At 39.8% G+C, this 17,739-nt stretch overlaps 1 protein-coding gene across 2 annotated transcripts in view; it reads right to left on the bottom strand.

Moving 5' to 3' along the window:
• LRP1B (LDL receptor related protein 1B) overlaps nt 1–17,739 on the bottom strand; it is a 1,349,043-nt gene that overhangs the window by 267,182 nt on the left and 1,064,122 nt on the right. For both annotated transcript variants that reach the window (XM_075933312.1, XM_075933313.1), the window contains 5 exons: nt 14,879–15,007; nt 12,029–12,148; nt 6,778–6,891; nt 6,367–6,516; nt 257–379 (listed from right to left, as the gene is read on the bottom strand). In XM_075933312.1, the coding sequence (XP_075789427.1) occupies nt 257–379; nt 6,367–6,516; nt 6,778–6,891; nt 12,029–12,148; nt 14,879–15,007 (636 nt within the window). The remainder of the gene's footprint in view (nt 1–256; nt 380–6,366; nt 6,517–6,777; nt 6,892–12,028; nt 12,149–14,878; nt 15,008–17,739) is intronic.

Genomic DNA, 17,739 nt, shown 5'->3' on the forward strand with positions numbered 1-17,739 from the left:
AGAAAACTTATTTGAATAGTTTCCCCCACTTTCTATAGAAGAAAGCCTACTGATTTGCAGTAAAAAATCCAAAGTATCGACTGAAATATATTTCTTTCTACCTTTTTGTCTGCATTTCAAAGAGTCCATCAATAAAAATCACTGAAATAAATGTTAAAGAATGAGTTCTTTCATATGAAAATAAGAATTACAAATCCTTCTTTTATACATGTGTATCAATGGCTTTGGTAGTGAGAATGAGATAAAATGCTCTTACCACAATGTGATTCATCAACTCCATCCTCACAATCTTTTTGTCCATCACACAGCCATGTGTTTGGAATACATCTTCCACTAGGACATCCAAAATAATTTTCTTCACATATGGGTTTGTTTCGAACTGTGATAAAATAAAGAAGTAATATAAAATGGTATCTTCAAGTATGATTAGGAGGCTAATATAAGTCTACTGAATTTCTCAGAACTAATGGAAAATGTTTTTTCTAATGATGACAAAGATACTATCATTTTTTTCAATTTTTTTTTTCATTTTTTTATTTTTCATTTTTATGTGTGAAAATATAGTCCTCTGAAAAGAATTAGAATTCTAAGATCAGGAAACTGCAAACTTCTATACAGAGAACAAGCAGTATTAATGTAAGTTTCCCCACACTTCCCCAGCAATGTACCTCAACTTGATTTAGAAGAGTCTAGGCATATATGGGTTATTCAATCTAAAGGTCAGACCCTGTGTTAATGTAAATCAGCATAAATCCATTCATATCAATGGTGATACTCCCAAGAGAAGTTTGCTGATTTATACAATCTGGCCCTCTATTTCCAACCTCACTATCTGCTGAGATCAATAAGATTGCCAAATTATGGCAGCATTTTTCTGTGAACTTCACTGGGATCTGAATGGAAACCATAAATCACTTCACATGGGCAATAACACAGCTTTCAGATGCTTCAGGGGGTAGCCGAGTTAGTCTGTACAGAAAAAAACAACAAATGTCTGGTAGCACTTTGGTGGTGTGAGGTTTTCATCCTTGATCACTACTGATCTTCATTTAATCTGGTTTTGTATTATTATTTGTGGGTGGGAGTGGGATACATACATTCATATTTTACTTCCAATAAGTGGGTTTTTCTACAGAACTGAAGGGGGAGGTACGACTATTTAAAAAGTGAACCCCAGACACAGATGCAAATACATATCTGTTGACTGACACAGCTCATTTCCAAAAATCTTTCTCCCACTGAAAACAAAAGTGGGTTACAATCAATTTAAGATTAACTCCAAAAGTTCAATATCACTCAGGTTCAATGCTACCTTGGTTTTCCACTTCTGCCTTTAGCAGCTACTGTTTTCATATGGTAGAATTATCTTTATTGGCATCTTCTATATTTACAAACTATTGTGAAATTCTGACCCTACTGAAGTAATTTAGATTTCCAAGAAAGTCAATGGATCCAGAATTTCACCTAGCAAGTCTAATCCTTAAATCATTTATTACCAGACTAAGAACCTAATTCATTCAAGCATCACTATTCAGAATTGCACCTATACACATACTTTAAGTGGCAGTAAAGATTCACAACATGGAACTCATTACTAAGCTTGTGGTTAAAATAAATTGCAGTTGTGAACAGGGATGGATATATGTCTGAGATAAAGTACTACTGTGAGTTGGACCACAGTGTTCAATTTGGTGAATAGTTCCATTAATAAGCATTATTCTTGGCAGTAAATTTTTTGTGGGACAGGGTCTAATGTTTGTAAAGAAAGAACATATATTATTTAACCGTAAACTCAAACAAGCCCCAACCAAAACACACAAACACAAACACTAGTGATCTCAATGTAATATTAATTAGCAAGCAGAAAGAAAAAATGTCATCTAGACTATGAAGCCTATAATCTTTTCCAAAGTGATAAAAGGAGACAGACAAACAGAATACCAACAAAAGAAAAAAGCTTCTTTCAGAATTATCTATATAGATATGTATATTCCTCTAATAATTGTAGCATGTCAGTGCCAAATAGAATTAGATTTTGTACAACACTTTCAAAACCAAGGTAACCAAATGACTTCCTAATAGTAGTAAAGAAATGGTAGTACTAGATTCATGAGAAAAATGAGGCAATTATCTATGAGTTCAGAAGAAATTCTCACATTAACATTACCTTCTACACATGAGATTTGCACATGACTATTACTACCAATTCAAAAAAGAAAGATTCAGACGGTATAGCCAGACAGGAACCGCCCCCTCCTCCCCTGCAACATCCATCTTGCTTGCCCCTTTTAGGTGCCTCAGAGTACACAGGGCATAGAGAGCAATAAAATCAGCATAGTCTTTGAAGCCTTGACAGAGGCCGGGATATGCTGGCTCATCTGACCCTGGATAACTGTAAACACAGATACGAGAGAGTAATCAAGCCAATAAGCTGACCTAGAGGCTGTGAGAACTGCCCTTGGCTGGCACCTATATTGATACTATCACACGGCTGTCCCTGGAAGGGGAATCTCCTGCTGAGAAAAGAATGCCCAGTACTCCCTATTTAGTTATCTCTCTGTAAATTACGTCAAAACTCCCTTGGAAGAACTGGCATCACAAAGACGAACCAGCACAATTTGGCACCATAGATAAGTAAGAGAATACATGACCCCACGGGTATAAAGATGGGTCCAGCAGCACACTCACTCTGAGGGTATGTCTACACTACCCTCCTAGTTCGAACTAGGAGGGTAATGTAGGCATACTGCACTTGCAAATGAAGCCCGGGATTTGAATTTCCCAGGCTTCATTTGCATAAGCGGGGAGCCGCCATTTTTAAATCCCCGCTTGTTCGAACCCCGTGTAGCGCGGCTACACGGGGCTCGAACTAGGTAGTTCAGACTAGGTTCCTATTCCGAACTACCGGTACACCTCGTGTACCGGAACCCTCGTTCCACGAGGTGTACCGGTAGTTCGGACTAGGTAGTTCGGACTAGGTTCGTATTCCGAACTACCGGTTCCACGAGGTGTACCGGTAGTTCGGACTAGGTAGTTCGGACTAGGTTCCTATTCAGAACTACCAGTACACCTTGTGTACCGGAACCCTCGTTCCACGAGGTTTACCGGTAGTTCGGAATAGGAACCTAGTCCGAACTACCTAGTTCGAACAAGCAGGGATTTAAAAATGGCGGCTCCCCGCTTATGCAAATGAAGCCTGGGAAATTCAAATCCCAGGCTTCATTTGCAAGTGCGGTATGCCTACATTACCCCGCTAGTTCGAACTAGCGGGGTAGTGTAGACATACCCTGAGCGTCATCTACCATCTACCTGCTGGTCGGGTTAGGTGATTGCCTCCCGAGGTCCACATGGGGACACCCAGCCTCGTATTTGTCTTTCTTGGGGAATTGAGGGACCGATCCTGGCCTGACACACTGGAATCAAGGGACGCAGAAGGGGGTAAAAATTGTACCTGTATGTGTCCTTTTGTTTTAGTACATGCATAGAATAGAGCTCTTTAAAGATTAAGCTGTCACTTGGTACCATTATTTTTCTATCTTCCTTTTCCTTTTTAACCATTTTAAGATCTGCATTTGCTAGCAGTTAAGAAGTAGAACAATAGCCATTGTAACCACATGCTTTATGAGTCCCTTTAATAAACCTGTAACTGTTTAAGCTTTTAACCGACTCCTCCTGTTGCTGTAACATAACCAGACACAATCAAAAAGAACTCCAGCCAGTCATAGGGGCAGACACAGTGAGAGCTGGGCGTTTGGGCTCTGCCGCCTCCACAGGGCAGACCCTTGGGGCATCCGTCAGCCTTCTCTAGGCTGCCTGCTGCGGAGGGACCTTGTGTCCTAGAAGTCAAAGATTCGGATGTAATAAGTTATCCCTGCAAACTCTCGGGGCACCTGTCGGCCTTCTCCAGGCTGCCCACTGCAAAGGGATTTTGTGTCCTAGCAGCTAAAGACTCGGGTGTATAATACACACACACCACGCTCTGCCCTGACCATCGGCTGATAGACAGTTACTTTATATAAGCATTTAAAATGTTGAATAATTATCAAAAGTTGATCCACATCTATTCAGACATTTTGGTTCTTTTTAAATGGTCTCTTAAGTTTACATGAATCTAAGATGGGACCCCATCATTTCTTCTTTTCTCAAATGAGAACATATTTAGAACAGAACTCCTTCTCCTGCTATTGATGTGGAACTGTTTGTATTGCTCTGAGAAATAGAAAAAGGGGACTTGTGGGTGTAACAATTCTTGATGAGATGAGTCCCTGGAGAGGGACAACAGAAAGGGTTGGGAGTAGGTTCATTATACAACTGGATAGACATAGAACATTAAAATGATATTGGCACCCACTGTTTGTCAGAGGCTGGAGGAGGATGGCAGGAGACAAATCGCTTGATCACTGTCTTCGGTCCACCTTCTCTGGGGCACCTAGTGTTGGCCACTGTCGGCAGACAGGCTACTCGTCTAGATGGACCTTTGGTCTGACCCAGTACGGCCGTTCTTATGTTCTTATCTCTCTTGGAGTTAAATAAATCCAGTCCTTTGAAACTCAAGTCTTCCATTAGGTATGTGTAAGTATAACCATTTACTTGGTGAACTAATGAACCTGTGCTCATCAGTTACCATGCACAGTTACATGCAGGTCCCCCACCATCCTGCTGACTCTGATACAGAGACAGCAGTAGGGGGAGGCTAGTAGAAGCTGGTGCGCATTTGGAGCAGCTTTCAAGCTGGCTCTCCACACGTACCAGCTCCCATGGAGCAGCCTGCCCTCCCCTGCTCTGCTGCCTCCATGTCAGAGGCAGCAGCTCAGGGAGACAGGCAGGAGAAGTGCAAGCAGGGAGCCAGCTTAAAAGCCAGCTCCCCATGTGCACCAGGTCCGGGGAGAGTCAATGGCACCCCACCACGTGTAAATGTGTAACAGCTGAAATTTTCAGTGGTTATACTTTTACTTGAATAAAAAATTTTAACACCCCATCCTCCACCATGATCTGAATCCTCAGTGGGAACTCAGAACCCTGAAGCCAAAAGAACTTCTTATCACTATTTGCCTTAGCCATGCATCAGAATGCAGTCTTTGACAAATCTAGTGCACTTTGTAGGTTAGTCCTGGTCAGCAGTTGGCCCTCAGTCACCAGAGAGGAAAATTCTTCTCATCCCAGAAGGGAGTTTGATCATGCATGCCATTTCTTTTTATAATTTAAAAAATAGTAGGGGGCTACACCCCCTACTGTCTATGCTTGGCAATTCCCCCTCTGATTGCTACACTTGCCTACCCCCCTGTCTCTGGCTTCCACCCTCACCAATCCCCCCACTACGTCCTCTGTGCTCACCATGCCCCGGTCTCTGGCCGCTATGCTCACCAACCATACCTCTAGCCACTACGCTTGCCAACTCCCGCCTGTGGCTACTATGTTCACCAACCCTCCTCTCTCTAGCACACAACTAAATTTCTTGAAGATATTCACCAACTTTCCCCAGCACTTTGCTCAGAAGCAGAGGTTAGTCATGAAATGTCCTGGGAGACCTTTGCCTAGCAAAGTCCAGGTTCTAGCAGCACACAGCAAAGAGCAATTAATAAAAATTTTCCGCTTCAGTTCATAGCCATGGCCTTTTCAGATCCCTGAGATTCCAGACCTCCACCTGGTTTGACTTCAAAGAGCTTTTCAGTCATTGCAACCATGGTAGGATCACACAAGATATCCTGGTTTAATGGGAATGATTCCAATTCTCAGAGCTGTGTCTGACATAGAGGCTCATTACCCCACAACCTGTCCTGTCATACTTGCTCTCTGATCACCATGCTGCTGCCAACAGAGCTCCCAGCCACTAAGAGCAGCAGTGACTCCCCAGAGGCAAGGACCGGAGCCTCGGAGACCCAGCAGGAGGCTGCAGAGAAGAGCCAGGAGGGGCTGGAGAAGTGCAGGGCCCAGGCATCTATGGACAGACCAGGCACTCCAGGTCGCTGCACTCCTGTTCCCGCAGCAGCCGGGGGGGAGGAGGAGAAATGGGGGGAAGGAGGAGAATCAAGCAGCACATACAATTCACTATTAAAAATGACTTCTAGGCTTCCAGCAATTTTGCTGCAGCTTGACATTTAGACATTTTGATGTTTAAATCTCCAATTAAATAAAAATGACAAAATTGGGGGGACATTCAAAGACAACACGAATTTATACAGAAGAACTTCAGCTTTAATTAGTGATAATTTACATTCTCCTTTAAGACAGATAATGTGGGTGAAAGAGGCAGCTTCCTAAGAATATCTTTATTTGTACATAGAACACATTATTGAATGTGATAATTTTTAAAATGTCTTTATATTTCTAGTACAGATATAAATTATTACTACTTTTCACATTTACCTGGGCATTTTAATTCATCTGAATAATCTCCACAGTCATTGGATCCATCACATATCCATTCTGGTAGTATACAAAGTGAAGTAGAATTACAACTAATAAACCCTGTAGATTTTACTCCAAGTTTATAGAAATTAGTGCAGTCTGTGTTAACTGGAAACAGAAAATAAATTATTATGTAAGAAAACCTATGTATTTATTCATTGATTGACATTCAGTGTCTTTATAGATTTTGCAAATCGGGTTGCCAGACTTGGCTATATTTTTATTGGTTATTCTGCTTTCAGGAACATACTAATATTCAACTTAATAGTTAACTAAAAAAAGAGTGAAGTACAAATAAAATGTAGATAACACTTCCTCACAGATTAAAGAGAAACTTAGACAAATGCAACAGGAAAGTGAATTTCTTACTGCAATTCTTTTCATCTGAAGCATCTGCACAATCAATGACCTGGTTGCATTGTGCTGATTTTGCAATGCAAATCCCTTCCGCACAGAGAAATTCTGTTGAAGCACATGTTGAATCTACAAAGTGTATAGTATCAAAAAGAAATAGTGAAATACAGTTTGAATTGCTTTAAAAGTCTATAGGTAAATCATTCAGTTTATATAATCATGCATTTAAGAAAGACTAAGGCATGTATCACAGACCTTTATGTGGAAAGGACTTAGAGATTTTTTTAAAAAATTCTTATGCATATATTATCGCAAGAGTTGAACATTCAAAACATTTGCTGGAAAAGAGAGAATAATGCATTGAGCTCTATATTTTGTGCATTTAATGTACCAAAGTACGTTTTTCTTTAAAAAATTACAAATTCTTCCCTATGAGATGGTGTTCAACATGACAGTTTCTGTGGTACAATTGCTTTTGACATTTTAACGTTAAAATCAGATACAAATATAAGTTAAAGTTATATCAATTCTAAATAGCCACAATATTTATATAAAAATCATAATATTTTAAATTTAAATGTGACAATCTTGAGCATTTCATAAACATTAACTCATCCTTACAATATCCCAATGATGCATGTTCATACAGCTATTATTATAACCATGTTTCAGAAGAGTAAGCTGATTGGAGTGAAGTGACTTGTTGAAGTCATGGATGGGGCAAGGGAGAAAAGAAAGATAGGTACTGTACCAGCACTTCAAGTATGTCTAAGAATGAATATTTATATATTAATAGCAATATATATATACTGCAATAAAACACCCATTTCTGGCCTATGTCAGCTGACTAGGGTTTGTGAGGTTCAGCTCTTGGGGCTATAAAATTACATATGTTTGGACTAAGGCCGGTGCTTGGGCTCTAGAACCCTTGGACCTAAGCCCAAATGTCTACGTGGCATTTTTATAGCCTCATCATCGAAAACCCACAAGCCCAAGTCAGCTGACAAGTCAAACTAAGGTGCACAATTCCAGTTGCATGAATAGCTTAGTTCGAATTTTTGTGGCATCTCCATTATGGGAGGACAATGGGAGAAACTCTCCTGTTGACTTCTCTTATGCCTTGTGACCCAGTGAAGAACCAGACTCAATGGGAGTAGAATCAATGGTTGATTCAGTGGGTTTTTATTAGACACCCTAAATCAACTCCTGGGAGATTGATTACTGCAATGTTGATCTCCAGTGAGTGGAGACAAGGCTTAGGATGTTATTTGCCTGTTCACTTCACCTTCTGATTAGCTCTGCTGGCTGAAGCTACAGAGTGTAGTTTAAATTTGGTTGTCTGTGGCAAGACAATCTTTCCTCTTACATATCCTGTTCCTTTCTTCCTGGATAAACCACAGACATCTTTTCAACAGAATCTAAAACTATTTTTAAAAGTAAAAGGATATAAACTTGTCAATGACAGATCAATTACTTCTTTATATTTGCAGTAACGTGGACAACCTAATTTGGTTCATTCAAATAAGAAGTTCCTGAACCAACTAAATTATGTCTAAATTTCAAGAAAGAATGCTTAACTCTTTCCCAAGTTTGTTTCTGGGGGTCAATTGGGGACTTCATGAGTACTGATACAAGACAGGCCTAAGAATCCCAGAAAATGAAATTTTGCAGGACTGGTCTGCTATTTAGTTTAGAAAGTACTTACCTTGGAGTCTGTAGGGCTTCTTTACACACAGTAATTGCACTAATTTAACATAAATTGACTTATAAACCAAACCAATTCAATAAGTGCTACTGTATGTGGACATTTTGGTATCACCTTAAAATCTCTACTCAAGTTATAACTATGCAACTTTGTCTGTAAACCACATCTCAGAGACATGAAGTTAAAAGTATACAGAAGTTAGCCCAATACCTGCATCTATTTATAAAGAATGGATACAGAGCCCTCATCTTCCTAAAGTATCAATCCTTCTGTAAAGAGTGCTGCTTCTACCACAAGAGGGAAGGAAGAATTTCCCTATAACAATGGTAGTGGGGAAGAGAAGCAGCAAGCCTGGGAAATTCCACTTTTTTAAAGGTTTAACAATTTCATTGCACATCTAAACTTTGCTTCAAACAAGAATTTTAAAACTTTAGAGGTTAACTCAATGTTAAAAGGAGTTTTGTCAAGAACAAGAATCACAGGATGCAGTTTGGTCATGGGATTTAATCTCTGGTGAGCAATTCCTTTGGAAATACTGTCTTGCTGTCATTCATCCATTAAGATTGGGATTAAATGAAAGCCTAGAAACCAGTATTTATTTTTCAAAGAAACAGTAGATGTATTTGTCTATGAATCTTGATCGGAAAAAAAGAAATTAAGAAAGAAACAGCACATTTCCTTGTTACCTTTAGAAATGTCTCCAATGTTTTTATTTGGGCTTGCTGAAGGGTTGCTAACATGTTTTAAAAGACTGCTCTCTAAGAAATAAATCCTGCATGTACACCAAGGACTCTTCCGCAGTGCTTTTTTGCGTTGGTTTGAAGAGAAGTTGAGGAGGCCATACAAAGTTTTCACTCCCCTGACAGTAAAGACCAGCTCTATCAAGGTATCAGCCTTCTGTTATACTGAAAATATAGGGAGTAAAAGATCTGGTCTCTCTCCCTGCCCACTCCCACAATTTCAGAGGGGATACAAAAGGCCCACAGAAAATAACCTATTAAAAACAAACAAACACCACTCCTTCTGCCCATGGGTTCTATAGACCAACACTGTTTTTAACAGTGAAAGCAACCCTACCACAGGTTTTCAAACATTGGGTTGTGGCTTGTAAGAGTAAGCCACTAGCTGGCCGTGAGATGTTTTGTTTACTTGAGTGTCTGCAGGCATGGCCGTGTTAAGTTCCCAGTGGCTGCAGTACACCGTTTGCAACCAATGGAAGCTTCAGGAAGTGGTGTAGGCTGGTCCACCACTTCCTCCAGTTCCCATTGGCCAGGAATTTTGAACCACAGCCAATAGGAACTGCAAGCAGACCTGCCTGAAGATGCTCAGATAAACAAAGCATCTCATGGCCAGCTAGCGGTTTGCCCTTACAAGCCATGACCCAATGTTTGAAAATCTCTGCGCAAAGCACTTCATGTATCACCTATATAAACAGAAGTTTTTTAATTTATTTGAACTTTATTAAAATTTGTCTGCTACAATAAACAACGTTCTTCATTAGACCTTTTTTATTTATACCAAAGATCACTGATTGATGGAAGCCATTTAAGAGTTGGGCTATTCTTCCCATTCTCCTATTCACCACCCATCAGCAGTGATCCATAAAAAGGAGAGATAAGTGTCCAAAAAGCCTTCCCTCCATTAATAGGACAAATGTAAGAGAAGACATGAACCACTTACTCTTGCTTTGTTTGGAATACTGTGTTTCTTGGTCTCAAACCTGCCAATTCTCTGGCTTTACCCACAGACTATGGGTATGTCTACACTACCTTCCTAGTTTGAACTAGGAGGGTAATGTAGGCATACTGCACTTGCAAATGAAGCCCGGGCTTTGAATTTCCCGGGCTTCATTTGCATAAGCAGAGCGCCGCCATTTTTAAAACCCCGCTCGTTCGAACCCCGTGCAGCGCGGCTACACGGGGCACGAACTAGATAGTTCGAACTAGGCTTCCTAGTTCGAATTACCATTATTCCTCATTCCATGGGCTTCATTTGCAAGTGCGGTATGCCTACATTACTCCGCTAGTTCGAACTAGTGGGGTAGTGTAGACATACCCTATGAGATTTAGACATTCTAGGACTATGAGGGTAAATGTCTCGGACCAGGTGGAAATCCCTACCCGATTTTCTGCTTTTCCCCATTCCCTGAGCCAAACAAGCTAATCAGAGCTGCTGCCTCTGACAGACACAGCTTTCCCCTGCAGGAGCAGAAAGGAAAATTAAAGCAGGGCAGGAGTGAAGAGAGGAGGTGTTGGGTCCATACCATTTTCACATGATGGAGGGGTAGGACTGCACAGAGAGAAACTCACAGCTTAAGTCCAGTTCAACTCTCTACTCCATCAAGTGAAACTGTATCAGATATGCTCCTTCTATTCTCCCCTCCAAATCAACATACAGAATGGAAAGGCCAAGGACAAAACAGAGTTCATCACGAGCTACTTTTTTTTCTGTTCTGTCTTCCCCCATCTCCTTCTTGTAAGAAAATATGTTCTCCCTCCTTCCCCCTCCCACCATCTACTCCTGCAATTCCAGGCATGGGGGAGGTGCTCAAGACACCTTATTACAGCTGCTCCTTTTATTAACCCAACCTTTGGAGGGAGAGTTTGAAGAGACTGATACCATAGTTGTAATCCCCCCCAGCCAACAGGTAGTGTGAAGAGCCCAGGGCTAAACTCTATCAATAGCGGGGTGGGGGGTGGAAGGAGGTATGCAATGGAGTAGATTTAGCCCAAAGATGACCCGCTAGAGGCCACATGGTCCTTCAATACCCCATCCCAGGAGACGAGAAGAAGAGAATCTTTCAAATGGACTAGAGTGGTTGTGAGGAAACAGCCACTGAGAGGCTGAAGGGAACAGGCAATCAGAGTCTAATAGGGCCATATAAAAGGAGCTACAAAACACAGAAGCAGTCAGTTACTGCCAGGAGCTGCAGAAGAGAGAACATTTTTCCTGGCTGGCGGAAAGCAGCAGGGCGTTGAACAGCTCAGCATGGGAAGGGACTGAGGGAGCTAAGAAGAAGCTCTTGATTTGCTGATGGCACTGAATCAAAGACAGTCTGCTAGTAGGGACTGAGGGAGCAGAGGAGTTTCTGACTAGCTGCTTGAACTGAGAAAGGACTGAGCTCAGGGAGGGCTGCAAGAAGACAGTGTCTCAAGTGTGGTACAGCTCCGTACAAGGGCAGGGATTGTACCTTTGAAGAGGTCTGTTACACACATATAGTGTGAGAGACTTGGACAGAGAGCTGAATCACTGAAAAATTGCCCGAGAAACAAGGGTCACCAGAACTGAAAGATGCAGACACACCTGACCAGAAGATAGGAGAGAGGAGAAGGAAGGAATGTTAACAACAATTCCTCTCTGATAGGTATGTTTGCTTAAACTCAGGTCCATGGAGTACAGAACTCCAGCTCCACAATTGTTCATGGGTCACCTACACTTATCCATAAATATTTTAAAAAACTTTTGATTTAGGATCAAAATACTCAAACAAAAAACAATTACAAAAGGAAGATTCCAAGAAAAAAATCTTTCTATAACTAGAAAGAATCCACTGGCATTTACCTTTACAGTCCAATTCATCAGAGTTGTCACCACAGTCATTTGTGCCATCACACATTTTGTTGTTTGAAATACAGCGACGATTGTAACAAGGCCTGAAACCTCTCCGACAGCTTCTGTTTTCTGGTAGAGAAAATGTATTAAACATTCTATATAGGAATTTTTCACAAATAATGAATAAGTACTTAATTTGAACAAACAAGCAAACATCCCAAAGAAATAGCCTTCAGAAATGTTCAATGTAAGTTATAAAACCAATATGAAAGTAATAATGTATTGTTCAATGTAAAGAAGTTGATGGGTAAACAGAACATCAAAGAAGTTGATGGGCAAACCAGTCAATTATTCTGTTACCTTTACCTATGGAGGAAAAGAATCATAAAGTAAACCTTAACTTGCAATGATCAACATCTTATGATAGTAAAAGTTTTAATTATTATTATTTAAACCATCATTCTGTTATAAATATAACTGTTTATGAGAAATACAGAAACATTACTTCTCACCTATAAACTGAAAAAAACCTAAATTTGTTCAGAGCCTGTTGTCACTACACACATTTTGTAAATCATACTGACGGTAAGTTAAAGTAAAAGAAAATATATGACTATCAAATGCTAGAATAAAGAGGGTAGCTAAATTGACCAATATGAAAGTATATTAATATATGGAGTAAATCTGTAGGAATTGCAAAGAAAAACCTATGATATCACATCTCAGAGCTCAGGTTAACTGATTTGAGTCCAGGTTGCAGGACTAAAAGAAGCAGCATAGACATTCTCGCTTGGAATGGAACCTGGGATCTGAACCCCTGCTTTCTCATTGGTTACAGAACCCCAAGTCAACCTGAGTAGGAATGTGTATAGTACTATTTTTACCCTTATAGCCCAAGCGCAAGTCAAATGACCCAGACTATGAGTCTCTGCAGTATGTTTTTTTTCTTTGAACTATAGACATACTGGAACAAACTTACTTTTATAAATGCGAATAGTATAGCATTGACATTTTTCCCAGTGAGTAACATGTTTGTTGAAGAAATGCAGTTTGGGATCAACCAAAACTATTCATGAATTTGCCAAATTTTTACTGCCATTTTTTTGGACCTAGGCATAATTTACAAAATGAAGGAGGAAGTCAGGTTGGGGACCTTTGAACTTTTATTCTGTGCTTAGGACACTTACGTGGTGTGTAAAAGTCCCACTTCCAAGTTCCCTTTCTTCCTGATCTGAAGAAGGGATTTATTTGATTGATCGTGGACCTCCAGAAATGTCCTAACCACTTAGTCTATGGGATATTTTAGTATGGATTTCCCTCAATTTTGTATTGAAGTTTTTCTACCAAGTCTAATATATAGTTTAGACACACCCAAAGTGGAACAGTTTCAACAGAAGAGACCAAGAGGGGAAACAGAGAAGGAATTATACTTTTCAGAGACACAGAATATTTCCTGGTTTTCCTATAGTGTGGTACACATCTGTGCTGATCCATACTCCAGGCAGATCAAAAAGTTACCTTGTCAAAATTGATTTCCCTTAAATATCACCAACTTTTGTTTGTATTCTCTCCACTCATTTTTTGTTTGCTGTTTTTATTATCATTCCTCCATTAAAAACAATTATTTTCAAGTTACCGCCATATCAATGTGGTGCTATAAAGTTTCTAATTGTTTTAATCTTGTAAATTATTCTAGGTATGTGTCAGAAGAAGTTAAAAATACAGCCCTTATTTTCTGAGTATCTTACAATCAAAGTTTGAGAGAACACGAGTAAAGTTCTTAAACAGACAATGGGAAGAAGAAGAGTGACAATATGGTATCAGAAGATAAAAAATAACCATCAAGATCTAGGTTTTTTTTTATTTTGTTGTTACTTTTCTCCAACCTTATTTCTTGTAAGCATGATGGTGAAGTGAGCTTGAGGCAAGACAAGTGACTTAATAAAAAGCTCTGGCTAGGGTATATTAAATTTAAGGGGGTGGTATAAATAAAGGCAAGACAAAGTTTGTAAGAGGAAATGAATGGTTATTGAGGATGGGATTACTGATAAAATGAAGAGGGTGAGGAATGACACATATGGGGATCAATAAGTAGGCAGGACTTCATGATATATAGCTTTGAATGTCAAGGAGCTTTAACTTAATGTACGGAATAATGGGATTGTGCAATGACTCAGCAAGGAGGGTAACATGAGCAAAGTGAGGGGAAAGAAGAGTATTTTGCTGACAACATTTTGGATAGATTGGAGTTGGCAAAATAAGGATAGGTAGGTAAAAGTAACAGATTGTGGGAGACAAATTTGGATCTTACAATGGTTTAGATGAGGAGTGTGGCTGGGACAGAAAAGAAGCAACAGATCAGAAATGTGGTGGAACATTTCTTTAAGAATACTTTAAGAATACTGTATGGATATGGGTGGGAAAAGAAAGATAACACCTTTGCTCATCCAGAGTATAGATCTATTTGACAGAAAAGATAATGGAGTTATCAACTGTCAAAGTGAACTGTCGTGGGGAGATTTTTGTTATATTCTATTCTTACCTTGTACTTTATAATACTTCCATTCTATTGGTTTTTATATTTTCAATCACTGATCATTTGAATAAAATTGTATTTTAAAGTGGCAGAGAAATCTATATTGCCATATTAAAGCTGAGAATAAGTAGATTTTCAGATTTCAATATGTAGCTATGTAGATTTTTGTTTTTTTTTAAGACCAGAAATGGATGTATACCATACTTTGGGATCCCCTGCAATATATGGAAGCCAGTCAATATATACAAGAATTTGAAAGACGTCATATTTAATATAAGTAATTATATTAAGATATTGAAGCAACAATGATTGAGAACACTTACCGCAATAAAATAGTTTTTCATCTGATTTGTCCTTACAATGAGCAATGCCATCACAGGTCATTTGGTAGTCAATGCATTCACCATTTCCACATTCAAATTCAGAATAAATGTTACATGTGGAGTTTTTAGCTAAAGACATACACAAAATATGAGTGTTAAAAGCATTTTAATTGTATGCATTGCCAAGGAAATGAAGCAATATATAGTCAGTGCAAAACCAAATTACCTTGTGTTTTTTGGAGACTGTGAACATATTGGGCTTGTTTAGACTACGGGGAAGATTCAAAAGAGGACATGCAACTTCTGCGGGAATTTGCATATCTTCTTCCCATCTCACTTTCTAAAGCTGAAAAAACACATTTAGACTACTTTCACTTTCGAAAGCTCAGTGGAATTTGCATATCCTGTTTTGAATCTTTCCCATAGTCTACACATAGCCAAAGTGTGCAACTAGAATCACTGATCTCTCAGGGTGGCTACGTCTACACTGGCCCCTTTTCCGAAAGGAGCGTGCTAATTTTCAACTTCAGAATAGGGAAATCCACAGGGGATTTAAATATCCCCCTAGGGATTTAAATAAAGATGTCCGCCGCTTTTTTCCGGCTTGGGGAAAAGCCGGAAAAAAGTGTCTAGACTGACCCGACCCTCCGGAATAAAGCCCTATTCCGGAGGATCTCTTATTCCTACTTTCCCCAAGCCGGAAAAAAGCGGCAGACATCTTTATTTGAATCCCACGGGGGATATTTAAATCCCCCACGGATTTCCCTATTCTGAAGTTGAAAATTAGCATGCCCCTTTCGGAAAAGGGGCCAGTGTAGACGTAGCCGGTATGTCTAAACTACATGGCTCTGTCGACGGAGCCATGTAGATTTGTTTGTTTGGCAAAGGGAAATGAAGCCGCGATTTAAATAATCGCAGCCTCATTTAAATTTAAATGGCTGCCGCGCTGAGCTGACAAACAGCTGATCAGCTGTTTGTCGGCTCAGCACGTTAATCTGGATGCTCCCATGCCGACATGAAAGCCCTTTATCAACCTCCCTGGCAAACCTCATCCTATGAGGCATAACGGGGAGGTTGATAAAGGGCATTCAGGTCAGCGCGCGAGTGTCCAGACTAGCGCACTGAGCCGACAAACAGCTAAACAGCTAATCAGCTGTTTGTCGGCTCAGCGCGGCAGCCATTTAAATTTAAATGAAGCTGCAATTATTTAAATCACGGCTTCATTTCCCTTTGCCGATCAGCCTAATCTACATGGCTCCATCGATGGAGCCATGTAGTTTAGACACACCCTCTGACTGGATTTGCTGTCTAAACATCTTACACCTCTTCTGCTAATCTGCATTTCTTTTGGGTCTGACAAAATTGGGCATGGAATACATAGGCAAGTCACTCAAATTCTGGACAAAACATGCATTCATTACAATAACTCCATGTATGGATTTTCCAGTGACTCCAGTTGTTTTTTATTTATGTTTACACTGGAATTTTTAGTGATAGTTAGAACAGTGTTCATTAACACACTTGTAAATTCTAGTGTAGATATTATGCGAAAAGTTGTCCTAGGACAGAAGATTTGTCATATTTAACCCTACTTTGAACACTTCAGTTTAAAAATATAACTAACAACAAATGTTTGTGTCATGACTCCACTATTGTTCACCATTGTACTAATTAAAATGTTAAAACCTGGCCTACAAAATTAAGTGTAGGCCTATCCTTTGTGTCTACCTTTGTATTTAAGAGTTTAAGCTCATTGAACAGTGTTACAGAGTGAATAATGCTCCTATGAAAACCCTGTTGAAACTGCTACTCATAAGGTTGAGATCTGGAATATTGTATGGGCCCAGATTCCCCCCCTTCCACAGGTGGAGTGGGTTAAACCAAGAAAAGGGAGCTTACTTGAGCCCAAGGAAGGGATTCTAAAGAGAGTCAGTATTCAATTGAACTGTACTAAATCCCAAAGGGAACTGGAGATCTGGGATCAGGAAGGCACATACAGAGTGAAGAGTCTCATGGGGTACTGCTCCATAACAAAGCAGTACCATTGAAAGCTACCCAAGGAGGGGCAGAAAGACAGTTTGGAAGCCAGCCCAGGACTCAAATATTGAGGCTAATCAGGATAGTCCAATATGCCCTGTTTGACTAATGGTAAACTTTAAAAAATGAGTAGCCCTATAGCACCTTAAGATAGATAGATAGATAGATAGATAGATAGATAGATAGATAGATAGATAGATAGATAGATAGATAGATAGATAGATAGATAGATAGATAGATAGATAGATAGAGCGTTCATAGGCAAAATCCACTTCCTCAGATGACCTTAGTGGAGAAAAAAGGGAAGGGGGCAGGGGGAAGAACCTGTCAATAGCAGTGACAAAGCTAATGAGGCTAATTGAGCGGGCTGGAAATATCCCTTATTTAGCTTTTGATGTCAACTGGGTGTTGAGTGTAAGAGAAGCTGGTTTTATAATGGCCCATCCAGTTTATGCCTTTATTCAAGCCATGAGAAATAGTGTCAAATTTGCATTTAAAGACCAATTGTACAGTTGTTATATGTTGTATATGCCATCAAGTGCCAGCAATGCCCCTCCGCTATGTATATTGGCCAAACTCAACAGTTTCTACAACAAAGGATAAACGGACACAGGTCAAATATTAGAAATGGTAACGCACAAAAACCTGTAGGAAAACATTTTAATCTACCATTATACAAAACCAGCTAGGGTATGTCTACACTACAAAGTTAGTTTGAACTAACGGACGTTAGTTCGAATTAACTTTCATAGGCGCTACACTAGCGCTCCGTTAGTTCGAACTTAATTCGAACTAACGGAGCGCTTAGTTCGAACTAGGTAAAC

The sequence above is a fragment of the Pelodiscus sinensis genome, chromosome 7 (assembly GCF_049634645.1).
Source record: "Pelodiscus sinensis isolate JC-2024 chromosome 7, ASM4963464v1, whole genome shotgun sequence".
Classification (NCBI taxonomy): domain Eukaryota; kingdom Metazoa; phylum Chordata; order Testudines; family Trionychidae; genus Pelodiscus; species Pelodiscus sinensis.